Consider the following 25,650-nt stretch of genomic DNA (forward strand, 5'->3'; position numbering starts at 1 on the left):
CCTAACACAAAACTAATGGCTGCAAACACGGACACAAACACAAAGAAGTAAAATTAAATTCATTTTTTAGGTGTATACTGATGTTGCAATCCTAACCTGAGTGATCTTGAATATGGTGATGGATGTTTATATTTATAGCATTTACACCTACACAATGCCCTTGAGCTTACAAAAAGCCTTGAGAACAGAGCATGGCAAAACAGTGTTGCACCATTGCCCTTTAAAGTTAATCCTAGTGGTTAATATGCATGGCAGAGATGCAGGGATCAATCTCCTCTCGGGAAAAATACAGCAGTGTTAAAGTGCAGAACTGTTAAATATTTTCATAGTTTTGAAATGAAGCAGTTGAGAAGAATCTCTTTTTCTTCATCCCAAAGATGTCAAAGTTTCCACGAGTGTTCCTGGAGCAGCGATGCTTCTGTGTAAACTATTGTCAATGCCGGGAGGGGGGAGCCCGGCAAACGCCTCTGGCTTCTTTAGCTCTCTCTGGACGCTAAGCACAACCAAAGTTTTCCATCTCCTCTTTGCTTCCTTCGCCCCCCACCCCCCCATCTTGCCCAGGTGGCTCTGCCGCACGCAGCCGCTGTCGCCCCGGCACCCAGCGGCAGGACCCCGCTCTCGGGGGTCGTGGGCGGCCGGGGCAGGGCGGACGACGCGGAGGGCACCCTGTCCCTGTCCCTGTCGAGCCCGTGTCTCCGCACGGCGTGGCCCAAGCGTCCGGGACCGGTTCCCCAGATCCCAGGTTGCCGGGGCAGGGCTATTTTCCCCTCCCACCCCCGGCGGCTCCCGGCCGCCCTGCCATGTGCGGGGCCGTACCGCCGCTGTCATCCACCCCAGCCGGAGGCAGGGAGCCGCCCTGGCCAGCGGCCAGCCCTCTCCTCGCAGCTACCTCCCCCGGCCAGCCGCTCCGCAGAGCGGAATCCTCCTGCCTCCGGTCCTACAAGTCACAGGGCAGAGGAACTCGCGGCAGAGCCGTCAGCAGCCCGCGGCAGCATGTCCGGCACCAAATACGTAGACTCGGAGGTAGGACCGCCGGGGCGTGGGGCGGGGATGCTGCCCCGCCGCCGAGTACCTGCAGCGGCGCGGGCCCCCAGGCTCCCTGACCCGCCGGAGGAGCGGGGCCGGCTCGGCGGCAGGAGGGCGGACAGCCGGGCACCTGCGGGCAGGGACAGCGGGGCAGCGGGAGCCGGGGCGCACGTCCCAGGCGGGGCGCGGGGAGGGGGCTGCTGGCGGCCGTGCGGGAGGAGCGGTACATGGAGAGCACTACAGCGAGAGCCCCGGGATGGAGAGGGTACGGTGATGGCCCTGCATGAAGGGCAGTACAGGGGGGCAGTATGGTAAGGACAGAGCGCCGTGCTCAGGTCAGCGCAGCGGGGGCGGTAGGGCGAGGGCAGCGTGGGGAGGGCGGTACGGGGAGGGCGCTGCCCGGGGAGCCCCGGACGCTCCCTGCCGTGCCCGTGGGGCCCACCCCGCCGAGGGGCCACTCACTCCGCCCTGGGGCAACTCCTTGGGCCCGGGGCCGCCTGGCGGCGGGAGCGGGAGCCGGCGCCTGGCACGGCGGGGGTGTGGTGTGCGCCCCGCGGCCGCGGTTAAATAGCCGGGGCAGGGCCGGCCCGCAGCCTGGATCCCGCTGCCCGCGGGAGCGGGGCCGCCTCCCCCAGCCCGCCCTCCTGCGACCGGCCCTGCCCTGCCCTCCCCGCCTCATCTGGGCTCTCCCGTCCCGCCCGCGCTCCCTCTGCTCCCCGCAGGGCTTTCTCTACACGGCGCCCGTCCGGGAGCAGGGCAACATCTACAAGCCCAACAACAAGATGATGGCAGATGAGCTGAGCGAAAAGGCGGTGCACGACGTGCACACCAAAGAGATTGACCTGGTCAACCGAGACCCCAAGCACCTCAACGACGACGTGGTTAAGGTGAGGGGCCGAGGCGGGACGTCTCGGGGGGCGATACCAAGTCCTGCCGAGGCAGGATACGCGGGCACTGTCAGGGCGGCTGAAGCCCGCGAACCTCATCCCTCCACCTGCTGCAGGAGGGAACGGGCTAGGGGATGATCGTTTTGGGGTTTTTTTAAAGAAAAGGCGGAGTGGGGAGGAGAGAGGCGAGCAGCGGCCAGGGCAGCCCTGCGGAGCTCCTCGCTCCGGTGCGGAGCGGGGCTGGCCCTGTGTCGGGCTGGCCGCGCTGTCCCGCGGGACCGCGCCGGGCTGGCGGCCGGGGGCCGCGGGGGTCCCGGAGCGGGGTGTGCCGGCAGCCAGATCTGCAGCCGGGACGTCCCGCCCGGGGCCGGGGGAGCGGGGCGATGAGTTGCGTGACCTTGTGTAACACCGTCGGAAGGATTTTCCTTCCCCGAGGCACGCACGGAGGCAGGGCGGGGAGATGTCACAACCCAGATCGCCCTCTCTGGCGGGTGCAAAATCCGAGATTCTGATGGCGATTGGATTTGTGTCCTTGATCTGTTTTGGTGTTTTTCCTTCCTTCAAGAGATGATAAGCAAGCTAAGCAAAATCTAACTGTGCCCTTGCTTAGATTTTTTGTTTGGGTTTATAAATCGGTTTGACCGATTTTGACAAGTTTTGACAAGTCAAGGTCCACGGAGATTTTTGCTTGAAGTCACTTTGGTCAGAAATGTTACGGAAATAGGTTTTGTCGTAGAAAAAAAAAATTATACAGACAAATTTATACAATACATGTGTGTTACGAATGAGACTGTTAAAGATCACTTAAAAAGCCATCTACAAGGGTATGAGCAAAAGTCAGACAATATTAAGCAGCAAAGCATAACAAGTTCATCGACAAGATTCACTGTACTACTTACACGACAGCCAAGGCACAGCAAGGGAAAACAAACAACCACAAAACAAAACAATATCCGGGCAATCAAAACAGAAATGAATGGAGAGGTGTGTGTGCCTGCCCTTAGGTGTGTGTGTGTGACAAAAGATAGTGCAGGCAAGGATAAAAAGGATCAGGACCTAAAAGCTTAACAACACTCCAACTTAACAGAGCTTAACTTATACCTTAAGCCTAACAATTTAACATAGGAAAAACACTTAGATATAATATACAGCTTAAACTTAATTTATAACTCAACAATTTACAGAGAATAACACTAAAGAGCATTTAACCTAACTTATAACTTTGAAGTTATACTTAGCAATTCAGCAGAAGAGCAACACTTAGCAACACTTAGCTTATAGCTTATATTTAACAATTTAGCAAAAGAGCAATACTTAACAGCATTTAAGTAAGTTTATAACTAAAACTTACTCACAAGCCTAACTTACTTAGATATCCAAGGTACTTAAACATCTAAGGAAGCAGTATTTCTCTCAGATTTGCTGTAGCATGTGTGCAAGGGCATGCACACAGACAGGAACCATCAGTGCAAGCAAGGTACCGGTAAAAAATTCTCCCTGGAGGTCAATACTCACTTTGGATGCTTTTGCATCTCCCAGTGGGAAAAAGATTGGGCCTTGAGGAGTGTGTGTATTGGCCCAGGATACAGCTTGTTTTGGTGATCCTCCATACACGAGGCTCTGAGAGGCATCCCGCTCAGGGGGAGGTTGCTGGCTGTAGCTTGCTGCAGTCCAGAGAGCTCAAAGGGCCCCATTTTGGACTGCTGTTTATAGGGTTGCAAAAGAGTGGGCTTTAGGCATAACAAATGTTTCATCCTGGCCACAGTTTGGGTCGGCACTTTCTCTGAAAGTGTGACAACGAGAATGTTATGCCATTCAGGCAGGAGGAATATTTTCCAAAGCTGGTCATAAGGAAAACAGGGGCTTTTTAGCAATTCCTGGGGGCAGTGTTTCTGATAAGCTCAAAAAGAGCTGAGCCCAGGTGGTGTTTTCAAAGCCAAGGCCTAATGAGCATTTCTCAGATCACACTGCAGCCTGGAAATACGGAGAGGGAATACACCACTGCAGTGTGAAAATTGAGGGTGCAGTCATCTGGGTTTGTCAGACCCCAGGAGAAGTGGAAGCTGCCCAGTCATAGTGGGTAACTAAGCCACTAACTGGCTTGCTTTGTGGCCAGCAGTGTTAGAGTGTGTGCACTTCACCATGTTTGTTGTAATGAAGACCCATTATTGAAAAAGGAAAATACTGTATTGTTTCCAGAGAATCAAGAGGGTGAATGCTGGTTCCTGAATGTGTATCTGTAAAATGAGTCATGCTATGTGCAGACAATTTAACAAGGTCGTGAGTAAATTCAAATTCCAGATTTCAACACAATTTGAAGGTGCTGAATATAACAAGCCATGGTCATATTGCTGTATCCATGCTAAGAATTATCCCGCGCAACAGCCTGTACCTGTAAGGATCCATATAAAAATGAAAAGGCAAAAAATTGTTATTTGTTTAGAAAAAAAAATCATCTAGGTACCTAATGGTGCAAAACTGCCTTTGAAATGAATGATTTTAAAAAAGAAAGAGCAATTTTTTTTTTGTTCTACCCATGGAGGAGCAGCTGAGTAGACGGGGAATGCCAGGGTTCATGAACAGTGTTGCATGACAGTTAATTGTGTGTATCAACATGAGATGTCCCCAAAGCAACCAAACCTTTTGAGGATGAGTCATAGCCCCCAAACAAGTCAGAATCCTGGTGTGCATAAACCTGACCTAATGAAAGAAAGACCCTGATGGGAAAAGAGTGAGACCACTGGCAGGAAAAAAAAACATAACGGACTTAAAAGAAGCTGAAACCTACAAAGCCTATCCTGCCCTCTCTGCCTCCCACAGAGGCAAGGATTAAGGAAGTTTGTTACGTTCTGTCTTGTAAAATAAACTTGGAGAATAATAATTATAGGAATGGAAAAAATGAGCTTTTCAGTTTGTCCTTTTGAAATAATTATGGACCAATACATTCACTGAAAAACAGCAAACAGCCAGAATACTGCCTCTATGTCAGCAAGTGTGCACCTGGTGGTGACCATAGTCACATCAAGACATAGGAATACACCAAAATGAATTTGATGTTAACCAGACTGGATCCATTTTACATCATAAAAATAGCAGTATTTGTACAAAATGGCATTGTAAATTAACATTTTCTGCTTTGTTACAAGGATGAATAAGAATAACTTTTATTTTAGGTATTTCATAGATAGTCCAACCTTCAGAGTAGAGAGAGGAATTTTATCAGTTTGCATTTATATGGACCCTGTGTTCAAATTCAGCCTATTAGACGTAGCAATAAAATTCCCACCCAGTACCTAGGGGACAGGCTTGGATTGGGGTAAAAATACACAGATTCTGTTCATGCCTTAGCCATCAGTCTGTAGTCCCCTTCTGACATGCATCTGCCATGTCAGAAGGGGACTTCTTACTTTGGCTGTAAAACATCCAGGCAGAGTGTAAAACTGACTGAAGGAGACCTCAGTCTTAGGTACTGAAAGTCAGAGAAAAAAAAAAATGTGTAGGAGTCCTGTAATGCCAGAAGTATGGCTCAGGCTGAGCTCAATTTTGTTTAGAGACATTGCATTTTTCTAGATTCAGAACTTTCTGCTTTTTATCTGGTATTTTATGCATTTCTTGCCACTTGACTATGAGGCACAACAGCATGGAAACTAGGGACAAATCAGTCAGCCATGAAATAGAAATGATTAGACAGAGAATGAGGAATCTGCTCTGTAAGCAGCTCTCTAAAAGGCCTCAGTGTTGTCTGTATTCAAATACTTCCCATAGCACATTTTAAAAATAACCTTCTCTTGTGAGAAGCAAGAGACACGTTCCCTTGATTTGCAGCACAGAGCATCTGCCCAGCTTCTCCTGCAGCAGATGTGTGGTGCAGGCAGCATTAGGGTTGGGATCCAGGCAAGGGGCAGAAACCCAGTCAAGATCCTTTTATGAAAACTAGACACATGGAGCAGCTTTGCATCAAAGCTGTTGGTGACTTTAATTATGGTTTGTCTTTGAATTAACTACCAAGTGGAAGCTTTGTGCTGGGAGGATTCCAGAAAAATGGGGGCAAATGACTGGATTTCGGTTCAGGGAGGGATGTGAACAAGGCCTTATGGAACCTGAGGTATGCAGACATGGAAGTGACAGCTCTGAACTGGAAGAAGCACAATCTAGCAAAAATCACCAGAAGTTCCTTTTTGTTTCAAATTTTTTTGGTGGAGACCAGAAAGAAAGCATTTTCTTCCTCACACAACTGTCCTCATACATCACTTAGACAGCAGGAGAGTGTGCACTAGTGGATCCATTATTTCAGGCACCGGCTTATGAAGGTGGCTGTCAGACAGGAGGCAAGGAGGGAATCCAGCAAGGGAGAAGCAGCCTTTGGGCATGTGGGAGCTCTCCAGGAGTCATGCTGGTGATTATACAGGTGGTTTGCCATAGTTTTATCTGTTTCATATGTCCTTCACCAGACAGTTCTGCTTTTGGACTTATGTCCCACAGGTTTTATTTGTGATGAGACACAACAATCAGAGTGGAAAGCTTATTGATTTTTTCTCCCATTCATTCCCCAGTAACCCAGGACTCACATGAAGGTGCCTGAAGTTCAGGCTTTGCTCTTCTTGTTTCCCAACACAGTATTTGTGTTTTTCAGAGTACGGCTAAATTGCAGCCTTCGAGTTCTAGAGTTCAAACTTTCTCAACATACCTGTGGTCAAGTCTGCACAGAGTTTACTGAATTTGGAAAGCACAGAGGAGGGAGCCAGTTCTCCTACAGATTGCTCTTCTTGTTAACGTCCTTGCTCCTTGCTGAGAATGGGGTTGGACTTTGCAGCCAAGCCTGCAAAGTCTAATCCTTTGAGACTAGTGAGGACCAACTGTGCAATCACATCTGTAGCAGCTTAGTTTTTTCCTACAGTGATGTTCCAGGAAGAAAGGCCTGTGCCTGGCCTGTCATCCAGAACATAATTATTATGTTGTTTTAGACAAGTGGTGTCTATCTGCTATTTGTTGTATAGGACTCCTTTTTGCTCTGGAAAAAAAAAAAAAAATTCCAGTACTTGGCTACAGATGTGAGGATGCAGAGCTTTTGTACCAAGTTTCAAAAAGTTACTTATTCATGCCTTCCACTTAAAACTAATGCAATTGAGGGCAATTCAGCTTACTGCAAGAAAAAGTCTGGAAGTTTTAGTCAGATGGTGACAAATACTCTAATACCCTTATGTACTCATTAGGGAGGAAAGTATTACTCAGGCATGTTTTTAAAGCTATTTACAATTCCTGCCTCATAATAAAAAGAGAGGGTTTTTTCAAAAGCAGTTCACATTTTATGTGATCTTTCATGGTTGAGGTCCCTCCCTGTTGTACTGAGCACAGTGTAAGATGCACAGAGAGATGACAGAGCACTTCCCATCCCCACACCTGAGAACGTCTAGGAAGGAAAGCAGATGTCACCCCCTGCTCTTTTTGAAAGGGAGACCTAAGGTGGGCTGTCAAATGTGACAATGAGGGTCAACCTGAGAGGAATGCAGTTCTGCTCTTCAACATAGTAAAATGAGAGAAAAGCAGAGCTCAATCAGGTGCTATTTCTGAAATAATGAATTAAGTGAAATTTAATGCAGACCCTTTTTCTTTGTTTTTAGAAATTGTTAAAAGTCATGAGAACATAGATAAATGTTTAAGTTTAAAAGCATCCGTATAAAAATATAGATACATGAATATATGTGTGTTTATGTGTTCTAATCCAAACTTGTCATCTGGGCTCTTGCTCTTGGCAGTGACCAAAGTGACATGCCTCTGGAGGCAGATTCACATCACAGCATTAACCCTAGCCACAGGACAGGAGAAGCAGCTCTCAGAGGGCATATTTGTCTCAATTGCTGATACTTGTAGCTTAGACATGACACTTTAATTGTGTGTAACAACCAGTTAAATGAAGTAGTTCTGTAACGCTGTGTCCTATTAACAAGCTATGGGGTTTAGATTTAAAATGCAAGAAAATTCAAATGTTTGACTTTGACTACCCAGATGATCCAGTTCTGTTTCAAATATTTCTTCCAAGGCTAGTCTAGGAGTAGGACATTAAAAACTTATGTCGTTATGAATGCCAGTTTTTACAAGGTCTGAGCGAGGTTTTAAGAGTTCTGAAAAATAGCCTTGCATCTTGCACCTTAATTAGGAGTTTTCAGACATGGGATTTCTGAATGTCTGTAAGAGTACAGCTAATAATGGCATCTGTTCTAATGAAAGCTTCTTTCTCAAAAAAATGTGCTTGCATTTAAACTCATGGTATTATTAAAGCCTTATGCACAGCCTCCTTGCTTGGCATGATGAACATGACTCATAACTCCATAGAAAAATGTTCATTTGATGGCTATGGGGACAGAACAAATGATTCAGCGTGGCTGTTTCTTTTGTTAGAATTTATTGGACACTATCTCAGATTCAAAAGAGGAAAATACTTTTCAGTTCTGATAACTTCAACAGAATTTAGATCATATGTTAGAAAATATTAAGAACAATTTTAATTGACTAAAAATAGAATTTTTAGGCCACTATGCAGATAGAAACGCTGTCTTCTGTTGCATAGAATATGGATATCTAAAACAAAAAAACAAACAAAAAATATTGAAATGCAGAAGTCTCCAAAGGAAAAAGGGATAATTGTGTACAGTAGAATGGTCTGCCAATGAGGTCCCCAGTGAGGAAATTTGATCTTGGTTGTATTTTATGCTAGAGGAAGAAAAAAATACAAATGAACTTGGGTGATTCTGTAACACTTGTGATCTCTGGAAAACTGAAGAAAGATATAGTTCTAAATTAAAATAAGTTTGTATTCCTCTCAAATACCCTTCTCATAGACAGTAGGATGAAGTCTACATGAGTAATTGATTTTCTAAGCTTTTTGATCCAGAGTTACCATATTTATTTTCTAGACAAATGGCAGTAATAAAACCCATCTTGGACTTTAAAAAGATTGGTTATTTTGAACATGAAAGAGAAATTTTGAACATGAAAGAGAAATTATGCCATTTAATTTCATTAGATTTACTGGGGAGGCAGGTTTTACCCCATTAGTCTTTTTATATTTTCTTGACAGATTTCTTAGGAAAAGTCTTTTGATAGTTTCAAAGAAAAATTTGGACATTATGCAATATCATTCATGACAGAAAATGCTATCAAATTAGCAGTCAAAGAAAAATTAATTTCAGTGCCACTGTCCCCTTTTTATGAGCTCATGTATTGATAAAATACGATTTTATTCAAGATGTTGGAGCTGTGCTCTAGATGTTAGTGGGGCTGTGCAAGGGTGGAGTTTGTTTGTAGTTAAACAAATAGGAACTGATAAATTCAACTTCATAGATAAGAAGTGAGAAGACATTCTCACAGCTGAAGGTGAAAGCATCGCATTCTCTATCCAAACTCCTGCTGTGCTGAATTTATATTCTGAGTTCCAAAAAAGCCTAAGGGAGTCTCATAGATGGATTGCAACATTTCCTCTTTCAACTTTGAAATTCCTGCATGGAATTCAAACAGATGCTACAAAATATAATCAGTTTTCCCTCAAGATCAGGGATCTATCTTCTGTAGACCTTCACCATAAAATCATCAACTGTTTAATGAAATCCAAGTTCATGTATCATAGAAAGGTCTGGGTTGGAAGGGACCTTAAAGATGATCTGGTTCCAGCCCCCGCCATGGGCTGGGATGCCACTCACTGGATCAGCTTGCTCAAAGACCCCTCAGCCTGGCCTTGACCACTTCCAGGGATGGGGCATCCACAGCTTCTCTGTGAAACCCATTCTAGGTGCCTCTCTTCTGAATTTCTTCCTAATATCTAATCTAAACCTACTCTCTTTCAGTTTAAAGCCATTATCCCTTGTCCTGTCACTACATGCCCCTGTAAAAAGTCCCTCTATAGCCCACTTTATTTACTGCTCTAAGAGCCTTCTCTTTTCCAGACTGAACAAGTGTCTCAGCCTGTCTTCTCAGAGGGTGTGCTCCAGCACTCTAATCGTCTTCTTGGCTCTCCTCTGGACTTGCTCCAGCAGGCCCATGTTCTTATCTTGGGGGCTCCAGAGCTGGCCCCAGACCTCCAGGTGGGGTCTCATGAGAGCAAAGTGAGAGAATCACCTTCCTCAACCTGTTCCTTTTGATGCAGTCCAGGATGCTGTCAGCTTTCTGGGCTGCAAGCCAGATCGTATTGAGCTGCTCACCAGCCAACAAGCCTTTCTCTGCAGGGCTGCTCTCAATCTAGTTACTACCCAGCCTGTATTTGTGCTTGGGACTGCCTTGGCCCATGGGTAGGACCTTTCACTTGGCCTTGTTGAGCTTCATGTGGTTCATGTGGTGCCCAGCTCTCAAGCCTGTCAAAGCATCCCTTTCCTCCAATGTTCAGCCTCACCACACAGCTTGGTGTCATCAGCAAACTTGCACTCAATCCCATTGCTGTTCTCATGCAGTTTATAACAAGAGCAGAACTATAATATATCTTGATCTGTATGAAATACTAAATACCTTATATTTAAGGACCAATAACTTCAGCTCTTCCATAAGAAAGACAACCTTCTAGCTACAAATGCAGGGGTTTTTTTTAAAGGAAAAGAGAGGCAGATGGGCATCACTGTTCACTCAGTGTCAGCAATAAGCATGGTTCAGATAGAAAGGAGGGGAAAATGTGAAAAGTTATACAGATTTGCAAAAAAGAATTGCAGCAGCTAACAGGAGTGTGTTTATTGATAGTATACATAATCAAGAGCCTCCTCTCCCTTTACAAACTACAAAGAGAAAAGAGTCGTTTCCAAATCTAAACCAATCTCCAATGGTCCCTGTCTCCCCATGCACTACTAAAGAGTCAGGTCACTACATTTCCATTTCCCATTAATGCTTAATTTAGGAGTGATAAAGCCAGCCCAAGTTCCAAAAAGTTATATTTAATAGCAGTTTACTGCCTTAATAACATATAAACATGCAATAATAAAATATAAATCTGTCATGTTTATATTTTATTAAATATAATTTAAAATATAAAATCAGTTTACATTATGTCTTTCCTTTTATTAAGGCTTTTTGATTCAGCTTAATTCCAGGCACCACTGAAATACAAGGAAAAAATCCTGTTATGTTTAGTGTTGTCAAAAGTTCACACTGGCATTGATGTTCATAAATATACCTTTTTAAACATAAAGTTGGACAGACAGCTATGGATATATGTACATGTATTAGGGTTCTTTGTTAAAATAGCTGTATCAAACAAGGAACTGTGGCACATGAACCAAACAATAAAAATAAAACAAGCTTCTTGAGGGTTTCTCCTGGAGAAAGCTGCAATAATCTCCCAGCAGCCCAGTTTCCAGGGAGTAACACAGTAATTTTATTTTCTGACTGCTTACTCCAAAAACATCAAGACATCTGTCAAGAAACTAGCTGACATGGTATCCCCACCTGCACAGGAAGTTTTGCTGTGTTGCATAGTGCAGATCTTTCCTTGAAACTGCTTGTATTTCCTTCTGCCAGCCTGTATTGGAACAGGACAGGCAAGTGCTTCAGGAAGAGATCCCTGGAGAACAGCTGGTTGCTACAGTGCCGACCCATTGGCATCAATTGCGTCTTGCTCACGAGTACTTCCGCAGGTTTTGATGAGCCTGCCCATCTGATGAAGCAAAGACCATCAGCAGGGCTTTTCTGGTATGTAGTCAGCATGGGCAAGGAGCAGGAGGCCGTTCCCTCAGTAATTAGAAACAATTTTTTTTTTGCTTTTTTCTATGATTTTCAGTTTGTGAAAGGGTGATCTGCAATCATCCCTTTTTCTAAGTCATGGCATCATTTACACATTTTCATCATGAATTTGAGCATTTGTTATGCGTGCAGTAGGAGTCACTCCCGACCAGACTGGTTTTCTTCTCTGGCTAGAAGAGTGCAGTCTTTCAATTCTACTTTCCAATATGAATATCCTTGTTTGTTAAAGCATTGTTTGCTTTTCTGGCATACTCTGTAGCACTCAGGAAAGATTCACTGTTTCCATTAAGAGATCTGCCAGCAGAATACTTCTCTTGCCATATTGTGGAAAGCAGGCACAGGGAGACTGGAAAGGTAAAGCAAATTCATTGGCTGGTTTGTGCAAGTAACTGGGGTGCAACAGTTCTGCTTGCTTGTTTAGGCTTTCATTCACTTTGGAAATACTTGTTTATAATTCTTCTGCACTCAACCAACCTTACACAACAGCTCTGGTCCTAGCCATCTGCAGTCATGGCATCTTTTTTTTGTTTGTTTGGGGGTTTTTTTGTTGTTTTTTGCAAAGGAGCAACTATTGTGCCTTGTGATCTGGCCAGTCCCCAGAAGAACAGTGTGCTCTGAAGACAGAGTTCGAGGTTGACAGGCAAAGCCTAATCATACTGCAGCCCAGCCTCAAGGGACTCTTGGGGTTCCCTTCTTAGATGCTTGCCAGCAATACCAAGATTCAAGGTGATTTCTTGTCTTGTGAGGAAACAGAACACTGCTACATGTCAAAGTTTTGTAGTCACCCATGCTTTAGCTCGAGGCTTGTATAAATACTGCAGAACAGAATGAATTTTTTCTTTAGTAAACACCTGAGATTGCCTAATGCCTGTTGTTGAAACCTGATTAGTGAGGAAGAAGACCATATAGGAATCATGAAGCTCTGTGTGTTCAGGAACAAAGTACCAGCTTTCCTACATAACTACAGGTAAACACTTGCCAGATGGAGACAACACAGTGCTCTTAAAAGAGTGAATGAGTCTTTGGGTGTCTGGGAGGAAAGGGAGAAGAGCAACTTTTCTTCTTTAAGTCCCAACAACTCCCCTGCCTTGTTCCTGCAGATTCAATAGAAAGAGTATAGACTTTTTCGTCATCTTCCACTAAACTGTGGTAGCAGTCAGGACAAGTATCAGCATATGTAGTAATGTGGTATTCCACAGGATGAAGGAAATGCATGAATGCCTAACTGGCATCAGTCATTTAACAGAAAGGTTGTGCATTTGTTGCTTTTTTTTTAAGCTGCTGTGATGCCTTTCTGCTCCAGGCACTGTAAATAGAAATTATTAAGTTCCAAATAGTATATAGAAGTGCTAAGGTAATAATAATCTCATATGCCCACACATTTTATTTTTAATAATACATACCGCAGCCTTTTCCAGCATAAGAACAGTGTTGCATCTGTCCTTAACATCACCTCCCAAATGTAACCCATGCCATAGAAAGGCTTGTCGTTTTGTGATATTTTATACATTTTCTTATGCTAAATGTTTCTTTAAAGGACATGGAATATATTTGGGAATTTTACAAATTGCATTTATTACAACAGAAAAAAAACCCAAACATATCTGCCTCATGTCTTGCAAGGACATGATTTAATACAGTGAAACAATATTACACTTATGGCCTTGGAATCAGGGAAAACCTGTTTAAAACCAGCCTAGTAGTAAAAGCAGTAAAGACAGTTTCCACACTCTAGGCATAAAAATGTAAAGAAAACTAGCTTATGACTTTTTCCTGTATATGTTCAGCCTGGACTTTAGTTAGCTCTGGTCTGGCAGAGGACATAAGCATACTGACTTCAGTGGGACAGTTCACATTTTTCATATTGTGTGCATATTTAAATGTTCTGCCTGACTGGACATATTAGTGATCAATCAATAGAGATACAGTAAGGGTCTAAGCCTCCTTTTACTGACTTCAAGAGATATTGAAAGCATGCCAAAATGTAGGCATCAGCACTTGTTTGGGCTCCTCTGGAACGGAGTAGGGGTGGTGTCTGGCTGTGAGCACAGTGGCAGCATGCAGCTACCACACACAAAGATATGAACCATGATAGTTACAATCACAGAAATGTAGGTCAAAGCCTAATGCTGGTGGTCTTAATAATTTTTATTTTTTTTTCTGACAGGCCAAGCACAGCAATTTTTTCTATGTAATGAATATTACAAACCTTTTGAGGACAGCTGAAAAATAGGTGATTTAAGCCTGGCATTCAATATACCTTTCCAGATGGCCAGCTTCTGATACATAGGGACTTGAAGTGACAAGGTCAGCAGGTCAACTAATTTCATACATGTGGCATATATTATTGAGTCAGATGATAACTTCACACTGTTAAGCTTTTTTAATTAATAGTTCTGATCTTTAAACAGACATTTTCCCTCTCCTGTAAATAAATCTTGTAAATAAATCCCATACCATTTCCCTTTCTTGTAAATAAATCTATTTTAGAATCAAAGTAGGTTCCTCAGTTTCCTGATAGAAGTTTAATAAACATGTGCAGAGAAAAAGAAGCTGCATTAATTCTCATACCAGAATCAGACAAAAGCTTCAAGCAATGTAAAAACTGGGTTTTACCAAACTGAATAGTAGGAAACAAAGATTAGCTGAAGTCAGGAAGTGCATTGTAGGCATGGAACAGGAGTTGATAATATTTAATAGTTCAGTCTGAAACAGAAGGCTAGAGCAAGTTATTAGCATCCTTTAGAGGGCCAAACCAAATTTCCTGTACTTCTCTCCTGTCACAGGTGAACATGCATGTATTCTCACTAGCTTGGCAACTGCCTCAATGTGACTGCACAGCACATCCTGACAGCTGTGGAGGAGCAAACTACACAAGGAACATGCAATCTACTAAACAAGACCTATACACAGCCTAAGAAAACCTTTATGTAGATAAAATGAGACTTCACAGATCTATGTGCACATGATGCTTTGACAAAAGTGACCTTGCGAACAGTACCCTAAAAACATTGTCTTATGCTTGCAAGACAGAGTCATTACCAGAAATGACAGCATCTTTCTTCTCTAGGATCATATTTCTGGGTACTTCTCTTTCTCCTGCCAGTCCTATTTTTACTTATTTCATCCGGACACCCTTTATCAGTCTGATGGCACTCACCATCAGTGAGTGCTACTGAACTAAAAACCAGAGGAGAGTAGTTGGAGGGACTGAGGAGGGAGTGAGTAATCCAAGTGATGTAAATGTAATCCACAGCAAGGCAAAATGCATCCAGTCACCTGTTCCTCCTGCAGTCTGTGGAGAACAGATCCCTACAAGTTAAAATCATGATCCTTCATGGGAGTGGTTTAGCGCAGGAAGAATCTGAGCGATATCTCAGTTCCTGCAGCATAAGAGTTTACCTGTACTGCTTGAGGAGTGAAATAATTAGTGTTCCCCAGGCAGTGGTCTGTTAGATGAATAGAAGAGCCCAGATAACTTCAACTCCCTGCCTATCTTTCTTTAGATACTGCTGCAGGTAAGTCTGGTTTTGGACAGCAGAGGTTCACGTGCCAGGCGTAGCTGGACTTTCTTGGCATGTACATAATGTTCTTATGTTCATAATGTTCTTACGGCTTTTGGGAAGGTAACAGCTTCATTTTAACACTATATTCAGCTAGTAGTTTGTCAGGCCATTTTTCTATCTTTTCACTCACAAGTTCCCTTACTCAAACTGGAGTAATGTGAAACGGAATTTGAGGAATAATGAAATGGGAAAGGCGCAGTAGTGTGACATCAGCTATCATTCCTACAGAGCCGTCTTTTCTACTTCTGTGCATTGGTGGAAACATTCTGAGAGAATTGCTCCAAGAAACTAACCTCTTGATAATTACTGGTGTCATGAATACATCACTATTATCTCACAGACGGATTTATTCCTGAGTACTTTTAGGACAACTGTGTATGACTTGAGCTGGGAAATCCTGACCAAATATATATATCATAAATGTTCTAATACTAGCATCATCTCCTGGCATGAGGACAGGGCTGTCCATCTGGAAATGTTATATGGCATGATTCTTCTGTCATCTCCCCAGCTCTGCATGGACATTTTGTTGAACAAAACGGGCTAAAAATATTAGTTACTGAGAATCACAATTAGAGAAATTTACTATTTGATTTGAAAACCAGAGAGATTGTTTGCTTCCATTTTCCATTTCATTACAATTAATTATTTTGAAAGTAATCAAATTATGGGCTAATCTTGCTATATATTACATAGTATATATTTTAAAAACTCTAGAAAATTCACATTATACTATGGCTTCATTTTGCATGCCCAAAAAATGCATTTCTGATAAAAATAGGTCTCACTTGGCTAAAATGAAGATGCAACCATGAAAAGGCTGAGGAAGCTCAATACAAACTTGTTTTCCTTATGAGTTTTAATATTTCCCTTATCAGCCAGTTGAAATAATACAAGATGGACTCCACTACAACTGAGCTGAATAAAAAGACTTTAGATATGACACTGACTAGCACTCGATGCCTTGAACCTCTGTGATAGCTGTGTTATCTTTGCCAAGGATTACAGCATCAGCTGGTGGGAAGCATGCAATAAATTGACAAAAGTTTTAGAATAAGAGGGCTATGCTGAACCACGTAGTCCTTATGTAGTAATATTTTTATGACAAGCAGCTTTCTTTTGCTGTCATCATCCTGGGTTTTGCCATCATATAGATATTTTTATTATCTGATTTCAAGGAAAATGTTGATAATAAGCAAAGAACACCCATTCACTTTGAAAATGAGCTAACATAGCATGTGACTACAATTAAAAGTTTGTTTTCGAAGAGCTGAAGAAACCGATTGTATAAGTTTGCTTGCTTATGCATTCTAAAAAGAAAATCTACGCTGCCAATGCAGTCTGTCATAGGTTTTTGTGGAGATCAAGTTTCAACTCAAATGCTACCTTTAGGGATGATGATGATGATGATGATGAATATCTATCCCAAAGAATGACTTTCAGATCACTAGAACCTAGTTCAGAGTAACAGAAAAAGAGCAGCTTTGCAATTTGCATAGCAGGATGTCTAGAGAGAAGCACTGGCAGAGAGACAGTAATGTGAATATGTTCAATTAAGCCAGCCTGGTGTTAGGCATTCAAGGTGTTGGATATCACAGATAATTCAGAAATTTCCTCTCAAGGACTTTCCAGCCATTCACACAGGTTGAACCTAGACTGTACGCTTTTGCTTTTAATTATCTTTTTTGTTTAAGAAGCTGGAAAGTCCAGTGGTTTTACAATATTTTTTCCTTTGTTAGTTACTTATATCCGAAGGTGATAAAAGTTTCAGCAGGAGAGAAGAATGAGTGGTTTTCAATAGTGATGTAAATTTTAGATTAAAAGAAGTGATTATGAGCCTTTTCTTACAGTATGAGCAGTATTTACATTGAGTATATGTATATTCACCTTCTCCCAGCATGCTAAGGTACAATTGCCTTAGGTTTTTGAGGCTGCTGGCCCATGTCATCCTTACCTTGCTTCTGTAAGTCTTCACATCTGGCAGCATTATTATCTCACTTTGGGATCCAGTCCCAGGAATGCAAATTTTCTTTTTCTTTCATCTGACTTAAACAGCCATTTATTTCCTTGCAGAGGAATAGTGTTGTGATGTTCTCTTTCCTGTTGTTTGCAGTGCCTATACAATTGGTTGTGCTGACTAAACTAAATATCCTGTATTGTGTATATCAAACACGTCTGTGTGACATGGAGCTGAACCATCATTGCAATTCTGTTAATTTTCTTATAGAAATGTTATGACAATTAAGCTTCCTGAACAGCTCCGTATTTCAACAGGGAGTGCTAAAATATGCCTGTTGGAATGCACTGCTTCCTTAGATGACTTTTTGAATGATTTATGAATAGTCAAAACTATGAAATATGATTTTATTCACCTGTTTTGTACCTCAAGTAGACCATAAGGGCACTGCGTACCTTAGGGCTGTAGGAGATGAGAATATTCAGTTTTGTAGAAAACTCCATCTAGAAGTTAGATGTCTAATTTTGAGCTAATCATTGAGGCTCCCTGGTAGTCACTGGGTAAAGGTTACTGAAGATTTGTGATTTAAATAATGGGTTATAACAGGTTGAAACGTGGGGATGTAGGAAGTATGTGCTTCATGTTTTCTGGCAGGGGACCATAGCCCTCCAGGTGTTTCTGGAATACACGCTTGATGCCAATGTCTGACTGACCCGACTTTGTGTTCTTTGCTGCAGATCGATTTTGAAGATGTGATTGCTGAGCCAGAGGGAACACACAGCTTTGATGGGATTTGGAAGGCCAGTTTTACCACCTTCACTGTAACGAAATACTGGTTTTATCGTTTACTGTCAGCAATCTTTGGTATTCCTATGGCTCTCATCTGGGGCATCTACTTTGCCATTTTGTCATTCCTGCACATCTGGGCGGTGGTGCCGTGCATAAGGAGCTACCTGATTGAGATCCAATGTATTAGCCGTGTCTATTCCATCTGCATCCACACGTTCTGCGACCCGCTCTTTGAGGCCATAGGCAGAATGTTCAGCAGCATCCGAGCCACAGTACGGAAAGAGATCTGAGGGACAATTCAAGGAGAGCCATCAGCCTAGGAAGGGGGTGAAGGTTTTGTGTTTTTTGGAGTGTTTTGGTGCCAGTTTTGTGTTTCCCAAAGCAACATACAGCAACTGGTGGTGGACTGGCCCAAAACAATCACTTGCTCAGTTTCTTTTTCTACTGTTCATTCTTACTGGACTACTTGCCTTTTTATTTTTTTTCTTTCTTTTGCCTTTTTTCCCCCGCTTTGGTCTGCATTTTAAACTAACCTTAAAGGGCTATTCTTCCATGCCAGCTGCGTATTATTTTGCTGGCTGTTCAATTCAGAGATTGAAGTGTTGTTGGATGCCTTTTTATCTTACCCTTCATTCCTTGTGAGATAAATCCACAGTGATACTGAAGAATGACAAAAATGCTTTCCAACACTATAAAGCCATTCATTTTATTGTGGCTAAAGAGCGCAGCGCTATCACAGCAGAATGAACGTGACCAGCTGGCAGGTTTTAGCAGAATGTTCTTTTTCAATTGGATTGTCAGTTGACTGCAGCTATTTACAGTCATGGTCAGATATTGTGCAGTATGAATAAATTAGTTAAGTAAACATATAACTGAACTAGCGTATGTCCTGAAAATATAACATTTTGTCAGGCTGGAGACATTGACATGTAAAAGCTTTGGTCGGTGCCTTTCCGTCTCATTCTGTCCTGGAAGTTTGCATCCAGTCATTTCTCAACCTTTTCGAGGATTGCAGAAATAAACTGCAGTTGAGAGCTAAAACTGGTCATTAAGGAAATGTTTTCCTACTGTGACTTATGACACGTCCCTTAGCAAACATTTAGGTGTTTATCTCATTGGCATCTGGGGTATTTTTGCAAAGTATTAATATAAATGCATATCACAGGTGTGCCAGAGATAATCCTGAGTTAAAAGAAAAATGAAGGACTGACAAACAAGCTGCAGGAGGCCAGGGAGGAGCTGCCCCTGCGAGAAACTTTCCTACAGCTTTCAAAATTTCCCTATCAGCAGACGTCAGCCTGGCCCTAGCACACAGATTGTTTTCAGGATGCTTTGCTGAGTCTAAATTTATCCATCACAAGAGATGCTTTAGAATCTTCACATTTGTGTGTTGCTTTGTTCATTTTTAGCTGAGCTGCCACATCAGGAAGTCTTAAACAGAGGGTGTTGTGTGAAACTACCGTGTTGCAAAGTGGAAGGCCTCAGTAGCAGGGCCTTTGCGACATGTTCTGATGCTGTGACCTGCAAGAGCTTTTTGCCCTCATGATAGTTCTGTGTTCAGAGATGCTCTCTGCATCCTCATTGGTTTGTTTGAAGCATTTGTAAAAATAGTTGTGGGACTAATCAGCTTTACTGTAAATCAGGCTGGGGTCTGAGCCTGCTCCAGCTGGAATCTCTAGCAAACCAGTTCTTGACCTGCAGAAGTGCAAAATTTATCCCTTGGGATGAACATGGAGCTGTCTGGTACACCTACAGCATTTTCATTTAGCGCTGATATTTCACATATTGCTTTGCCTAACATGGAAGTGCCTTCCATTCTGTTTCTGCCAAAGCATTGAAAACTAGGAAATGCTGCATTTTTAAATGGGGGTGGGGGAGGGAAAAGGGGAAAGGGTGCACAAAAATTTACAAAGCTATTAACTACTATTTGCATTTAAAACAGACACTGGTATGGATATAGTTTTATGTTTTTCTATGTACATAATGAAGAGTGTACTATTATAGACTTTTTTCAGTATTAAAAATGACCAAGATTGTAAACAAGAAATATTTTATCTTTTTATGAGGAAAATCACTCCAAAGAAAACCTTCTTGATTTACCATATAAACTGTATATCCTGAAAGATGTCTGTTCACTTAGAGTTTTTAGTCCCTAATCCAAATACATTGCTGATCCAAACATTTACATTATTGTTATAAGCTTACAGATATAACTGACACCTTTTTTAAAATTCTGCATGTACATTAAAGACTACAATAAAAAGATGCTTAATGGTAGATCCTGTCTGACTTCTTTTTCCTTGAAAGTCATGTGGACAAAAATGGTTTGAAGCTTTCTTTATCAGTCCAGTAGAAACGGGATTTTTCCTAATAAAAACTCATTAGTCTTAGCATTTGATGTATGGAAATAGGGGAATGACAGCTTTTATTCAGCCATTTATAGACCTAACTTGTGACAGGACAGTTCATTTCTATGGGTTTGTTGCACAATACCTGTCACATTGTTACACAAAAGCCCAACAAAACATGTTATTACGAATGGTCTAAAAATCTATTAACTGTATTTTAATGTTCAAATGGCAGATACCAAATAAATGTGGTTCATCATATATTTTCCAATAAGAGAATGGTGTATTTAGCAGCACTTAATAGGCCAGTGGTTGCAAATAGTATGTTGAATTGGACTATGTGAGAAAATGTAAATTATTTTAAAAGTAGAAGGCAGGTTTTAATGTGAAAGAAAAGCAAATACGCCTTTGTTATCCACAAGTATCTTGCTTTTGCAAGGAGCCTGATATTTTCAGGCTTAACTATTGTATCATGATTCCAAGACTTTTCATGGAAGAGATGTGCAGGCTCACTGTCCCTGGCACTTCCCTGAGCCATGGTCATGGGGCTGTGCTGTGGCTGGATCTCATATCCATGCTCCTGCCACAACACCTAGGGCCATAGCCAAGATACACCCCATAGCAAGATCCAGGTTTGTCAAGTAGAGGATTAGACATTAGGTGTTGGACAGTGGCACCAGGCAGTTTCTGGGCTTGGCTGTAAATGGGGCATAGACAGCCTCACTCTGATAGATACAAATCAGTGTCATAAACTGCCTCAAGGCCTGTGCATTCAGGTGGGCTCAATATAGTTTTTCCTCTTGCAAAAAAATTTTGCAGCTGTCACTGGTCACTCCTCTCATCCTCTGAGTCACCAGTTCTTAGATTTTTGCCATGTAGTTTGAACTGTGTTTCTGAGACAAAGTGTGGCAGAGCTGGGCGCTTCAAACAAGATGCAGTACCCAAGTACTGAAAGCATGTGAACTGTCTGGCTGTGGGGTTGATCCATCTCAATTTAGCTGAGAACTAAGTACAGAATATGTTTTTTAAATATACTTACTGAAATGAAGTTGCAACAAAATATAAAGACAAACCTTACACTTTTAATAATGATGGAAAATTTCCATATCTGCCCCTAAACTACCTTTTAACCCTCGCTTAAGTCTAACTGGAGCTGTTACATGTTCACTTGTTTGCTTCCATTGCCTTGTGTCTGCTGCATCCTTTTGTTTCCTCATGTCCTGAGGAGGAGGAAAGAATCACAGAATAAAAATCTTTGCTAAGACAGAACACCTTTGTTATCCTCATTTTTGTCTTACAAACCTTGGCTTTTTCATGTCATGTTATTTGACACTGGGACACCGTGTGACATGTTTTTTTTTATTCTATCTTGCTCTCTTCTGTAGAACTTTTAATTAAAATTTCAATTATATAGTACTAGCACATCCTGTCTCCAAGATGCTTTTCTCTGTCAGGGACTTCTGAAGGCACAGTGGTAAAATGTACATTTGATAACTGTGAAAATATAAATGCACAGTATTCTCAGTAAATTTGTAACTGCTATTACTAAGCAGTCTATATACAAAAATTAGCATGGTCAGCAGGATTAGGGAAGTGGTTGTCCCTCTGTATTCAGCACTGGTGAGACCACAGATCGAGTTCTGTGGCCAGTTTTGGGTCCCTCATTGCATGAAAGACATTGAGGGGCTATAGTGTGTCCAGAGAAGGGCAATGAAGCTGGAGAAGCACCTAGAGAGTGAGTCCTATGAGGAGCAGCTGAAGGAGCTGGGGTTGTTTATCCTGGAGAAAAAGAGGCTCAGGGGAGACCTTACCTCTCTCTGCAGCTGCCATCAGAAAGGAGGCTGTGGCCAGGTGGGTTCAGCCTCTTCTCCCAGGCAGCCGGAGACAGGACAAGAGGAAATGGTCTCAAGCTGCATTAGGGGAGGTTCAGGCTGGACATAGGAGGAATTCCTTCACTGAAGTGTTCTTCAGTGGGAGGTCAAGCATTGGAACAGGCTGCCCAAGTAGATGGTAGACTCACCATCCTTGGAAGCGTTCAGGAAATGACAGCGTGGCACTTAATGCTATGGTTTGGTTGATGTGGTGGTGTTTGGTCAACAGTTGAACTCAAATGATTCTTGAGGTCTTTTCCAACTTTTATGATTCTGTGATTCTAAGGACAACACAAGTGGGAAGACAGTGATTAGACTCATTACAAGCCTGTGCCTTCTCTCACAGTCAAAGCACATTTTAGTGTTGATTCGAAACACAATCCACAGTGCCTAGGCTCAGTTCTAGTAGGTGGTTTGCTTTTGTTTTGAGAACCTGAATTTGCTTGGCCCATTATTGTCATTAAAACTCTCTGAAAGGGTTATACATACATACTGCAGGGAGGTATTAATGAGCACCTTCTCCTGTAGGAGCTGGAGATGATAAATGCTCTCAGGAATCCCTAACAAGTTCTGAGAAATTATATCTTCCTGAGGCTTGTAGTCTAACATCTCACTCCTTGAGACAGGAGATTTAAACTCCTCTCACTGCACTCCCAGATGTAAATTTAAGCTGCTCACCTCTCAGTTTGCTGACTACTATGAATCCAATCTTTATAGGACTGATGGTGTGCTCTTCAGGAACCAACCACAGACACCTGATATGGTATGATGGCTTCCAACAGGAGTCAGGTCACCTTAAAGGCCCTGCCTGAGCTGTGTGACACCATTGTTGATCTAAAATCTTCAGCTTTTCCCTTCTATCAAGTGGTTATCAGTGGTTATCAAAGGAGAATAAAGTCATGATGGTCTTCAGTTCTATTACTTCAGAGGTAATTCTGTTTTCCAGCTTGAAGCACTGGCAATCTAGGCTGAAGGCCCTTCTGCAGACTGACAGTAGCTCTCAAGAGTTTTGTTGGCGCCCAGAGACTAACTTAGATATAAGCCTGTCATAACCATGATCTCCTCGGTTGATTATATCTCTGAACCTTTATCCAGGATGTGGAGTACCCCTGCAGTGCATCTGGGCTGGCAGTCTTTTCCTGGCTATTTATTATGAGCTAGAAAATACTTTACACCAGTGGATTTGCTCAGAGTAACCTTAAAGGATGAAGGACTCTAGAGTTGCATAACTTTCTGGCAACTAACAGAATATAGGCATTTATCTGTGACTATTAGTCATCAAAACATTCAGTCTGCTGATCTCCAGCAACCAAAGTACCAGATGTAGCTTGCCCAGATGTACATGTTGCCAGAAACCCTATTGGCAGAAAATCCCAAGTGAAAAAACTGGCAGGGAAATGAGCTACTTGGTGCTATGGAAAAAAAAAATAATAATCTCATCTAGAGGAGCAGGTATATTCTATACAAAGAACAAGTGGATGAGAGATTTCAGATCTGCCTCTCATGTTCATTCAACGATGCAAAGCTGTGCACAGCAGACACACTTCCATCTGAAAGGGATGGATGGAGATTTCTGAAAGGAAAAAAAGGAATGGGATGACTTTTCATACCTTTTTTCAGTTCCTACATCTAACTTTTTGCTCTAAATAGAACCATACAGAAGAGCAAATATGAGCAGTGCAGTAGCAGGCACCAAGAGGCAGCAATAACCAAGGCATTAATGTATCATTAGGATGTGCAAACTCCTACTTAAGTGTGAGTTGCCTTGAAGGGGAATCACAATAGCTGTGGCCAGGTAGATTTATGTTTAATGAACTGATAAGTAAGATCAGAACCTATCTTGCATGCAGTATGTATGATCAGATTCCCACAACAGGAGCCACCTGAGCCAGGCCTGGTGGCTGCTTTCCATCCTTGAGAAGGGATCAGCTAGGGACCCTGAGCTCTCAGCAGCAGTCAGACCCATGTATGAAAACCCTCTGCATGCAATTCTAAACCCAATCCAAATGTGTTGATGGGCGATCCCTACTGTGTGTTTCCTGTAATAAATATTTGCTGCCTTTCCAGACTACTCACTGAGACAGAATCCGTTGTAGTCTAGATTCTTTGCAGGACAGTAAATATCCCAATAATAGGAGCTGGCAACTGAATAGACCATATGAGTTCTTGAAGGTTTAGACAAGTGTCTTTGACATTTGTTCATACTTTGCCAACTCCTGACTTAATATTCTGGCTTGTACAGTATTTTATCTCCTTATTTCATGATGTGTATACTCCCATTCAAATGGTACGGACATTTGTCAATTCAGCTGTCTTAACAAAAGCAGGTGTTCTTACTCTCTGCTAGACAATGATTAATGATTCAACTAGATTTAGAAGCATCTAGAATTCTGCCAGTTTCATTTCTTTTGTTCTGAAACAGTCCAAAGAAACCCATGAAATAAGGATGCTTAGAGATGAAAAATTTGGAACAGTTTTTGTCATGTTTTAGCAGGATTTTGGTCTGAACCTGAGTGTCTTTAAAGCATCATCTCCATAGTTATAAAAATTCATTTGTATGTGTCTAACAAATATCCTTTGAAGGAGGCCACTGAAAATACAGATTTACTTCTCTAGGTTGCAGAGTTGTCTTAGTGTATTCAGCAGAGGGAGGTTAAAGCTAGCACTGGCCAGCTTTTCAGTATAATGAGGAAAGCCTTTCTGTTGCAGACTTCTCAAAAGAACTTGGTCTTCTCCATGTATCAGTTTACTCCTTCCTGGCTGAGAGACTAAAAAATTTACAATTAAACTATGTGGCTACTCAGCCAATATTAATTAAAAAAAAACCAAAACAACAATAACACCAAACCTCATTGTCAATGACCTGTTGCATTATGGATTATTGAGAACTGAAACTCAAAAAAACTGTGTTGCTGATGGCAACAAGAACTAGAGGGAAAATGTAGAGGGATTCCTCTTAGTGATAGCAAAAGCCTTCAGTCTGAATCCTCAGCTTAGGGATGCTGAACCCTGACTCTCTTGATAAGCAAAATTTCTCATTTAGAACACTAAGCCTGTGTAGATACAAGAAAAAGTAAAACAAACTTGGGCACAATTAACAAAGATAAATTAATCATACATTTGTATCAGCAACAATTAAAGGCTCTATCTTTATTTCTTTGCACTAAACATTTACTTAGTTTCACAGCCATCACAACCATGGTTCTTCCTTCAGCTATTGCCGTTTTGTGGTCACTCTTGTCATTCCAGCTAGCCCTTCTCCCTATTTCACTATCACCTTCACCTGTTACACCACCCCAAAATCTGGGAACTCCTTCATTCGCACAGACATGTCGTTGGCTGATAGGAATGCTCAGCCTTACCCCACTTGTTTCACGACACTTACAGAGAATTCACAGAGCCATGTTGCTCTGTTCAGCAGCTTCAGCTCAAGGTATTTCTTCCCCTCCAAAGTTACCTCCATATTTGCTCATCACCATCTTGAAGGAG

General features: G+C 42.2%; 1 protein-coding gene across 2 annotated transcripts; it reads left to right on the plus strand.

Moving 5' to 3' along the window:
* The first annotated feature begins 839 nt into the window (after positions 1–839).
* LOC131592024 (caveolin-1) lies at positions 840–20,219 on the plus strand. Of its 2 annotated transcripts, none has more exons than XM_058863260.1 (3): positions 840–1,023; positions 1,749–1,913; positions 17,891–20,219. In XM_058863260.1, exons 1-3 carry the CDS (start codon positions 994–996, stop codon positions 18,230–18,232), a joined length of 537 nt encoding a protein of 178 aa, XP_058719243.1. In that variant the 5' UTR covers positions 840–993; the 3' UTR covers positions 18,233–20,219. The 2 variants fall into 2 exon arrangements, with proteins under 2 accessions (XP_058719243.1, XP_058719244.1); XM_058863261.1 differs by lacking the exon at positions 840–1,023 and adding an exon at positions 1,112–1,291.
* The last annotated feature ends 5,431 nt before the right edge of the window (positions 20,220–25,650 follow it).

The sequence above is a fragment of the Poecile atricapillus genome, chromosome W (assembly GCF_030490865.1).
Source record: "Poecile atricapillus isolate bPoeAtr1 chromosome W, bPoeAtr1.hap1, whole genome shotgun sequence".
Classification (NCBI taxonomy): domain Eukaryota; kingdom Metazoa; phylum Chordata; class Aves; order Passeriformes; family Paridae; genus Poecile; species Poecile atricapillus.

Excerpts from the sequence above, each read along its gene's own strand:
- LOC131592024 (XM_058863260.1), top strand. The coding sequence starts at position 994 with ATGTCCGGCACCAAATACGTAGACTCGGAG. Across the intron at positions 1,024-1,748 it reads CCAAATACGTAGACTCGGAG|GGCTTTCTCTACACGGCGCC; the intron begins GTAGGACCGCCG and ends TGCTCCCCGCAG. Across the intron at positions 1,914-17,890 it reads TCAACGACGACGTGGTTAAG|ATCGATTTTGAAGATGTGAT; the intron begins GTGAGGGGCCGA and ends TCTTTGCTGCAG.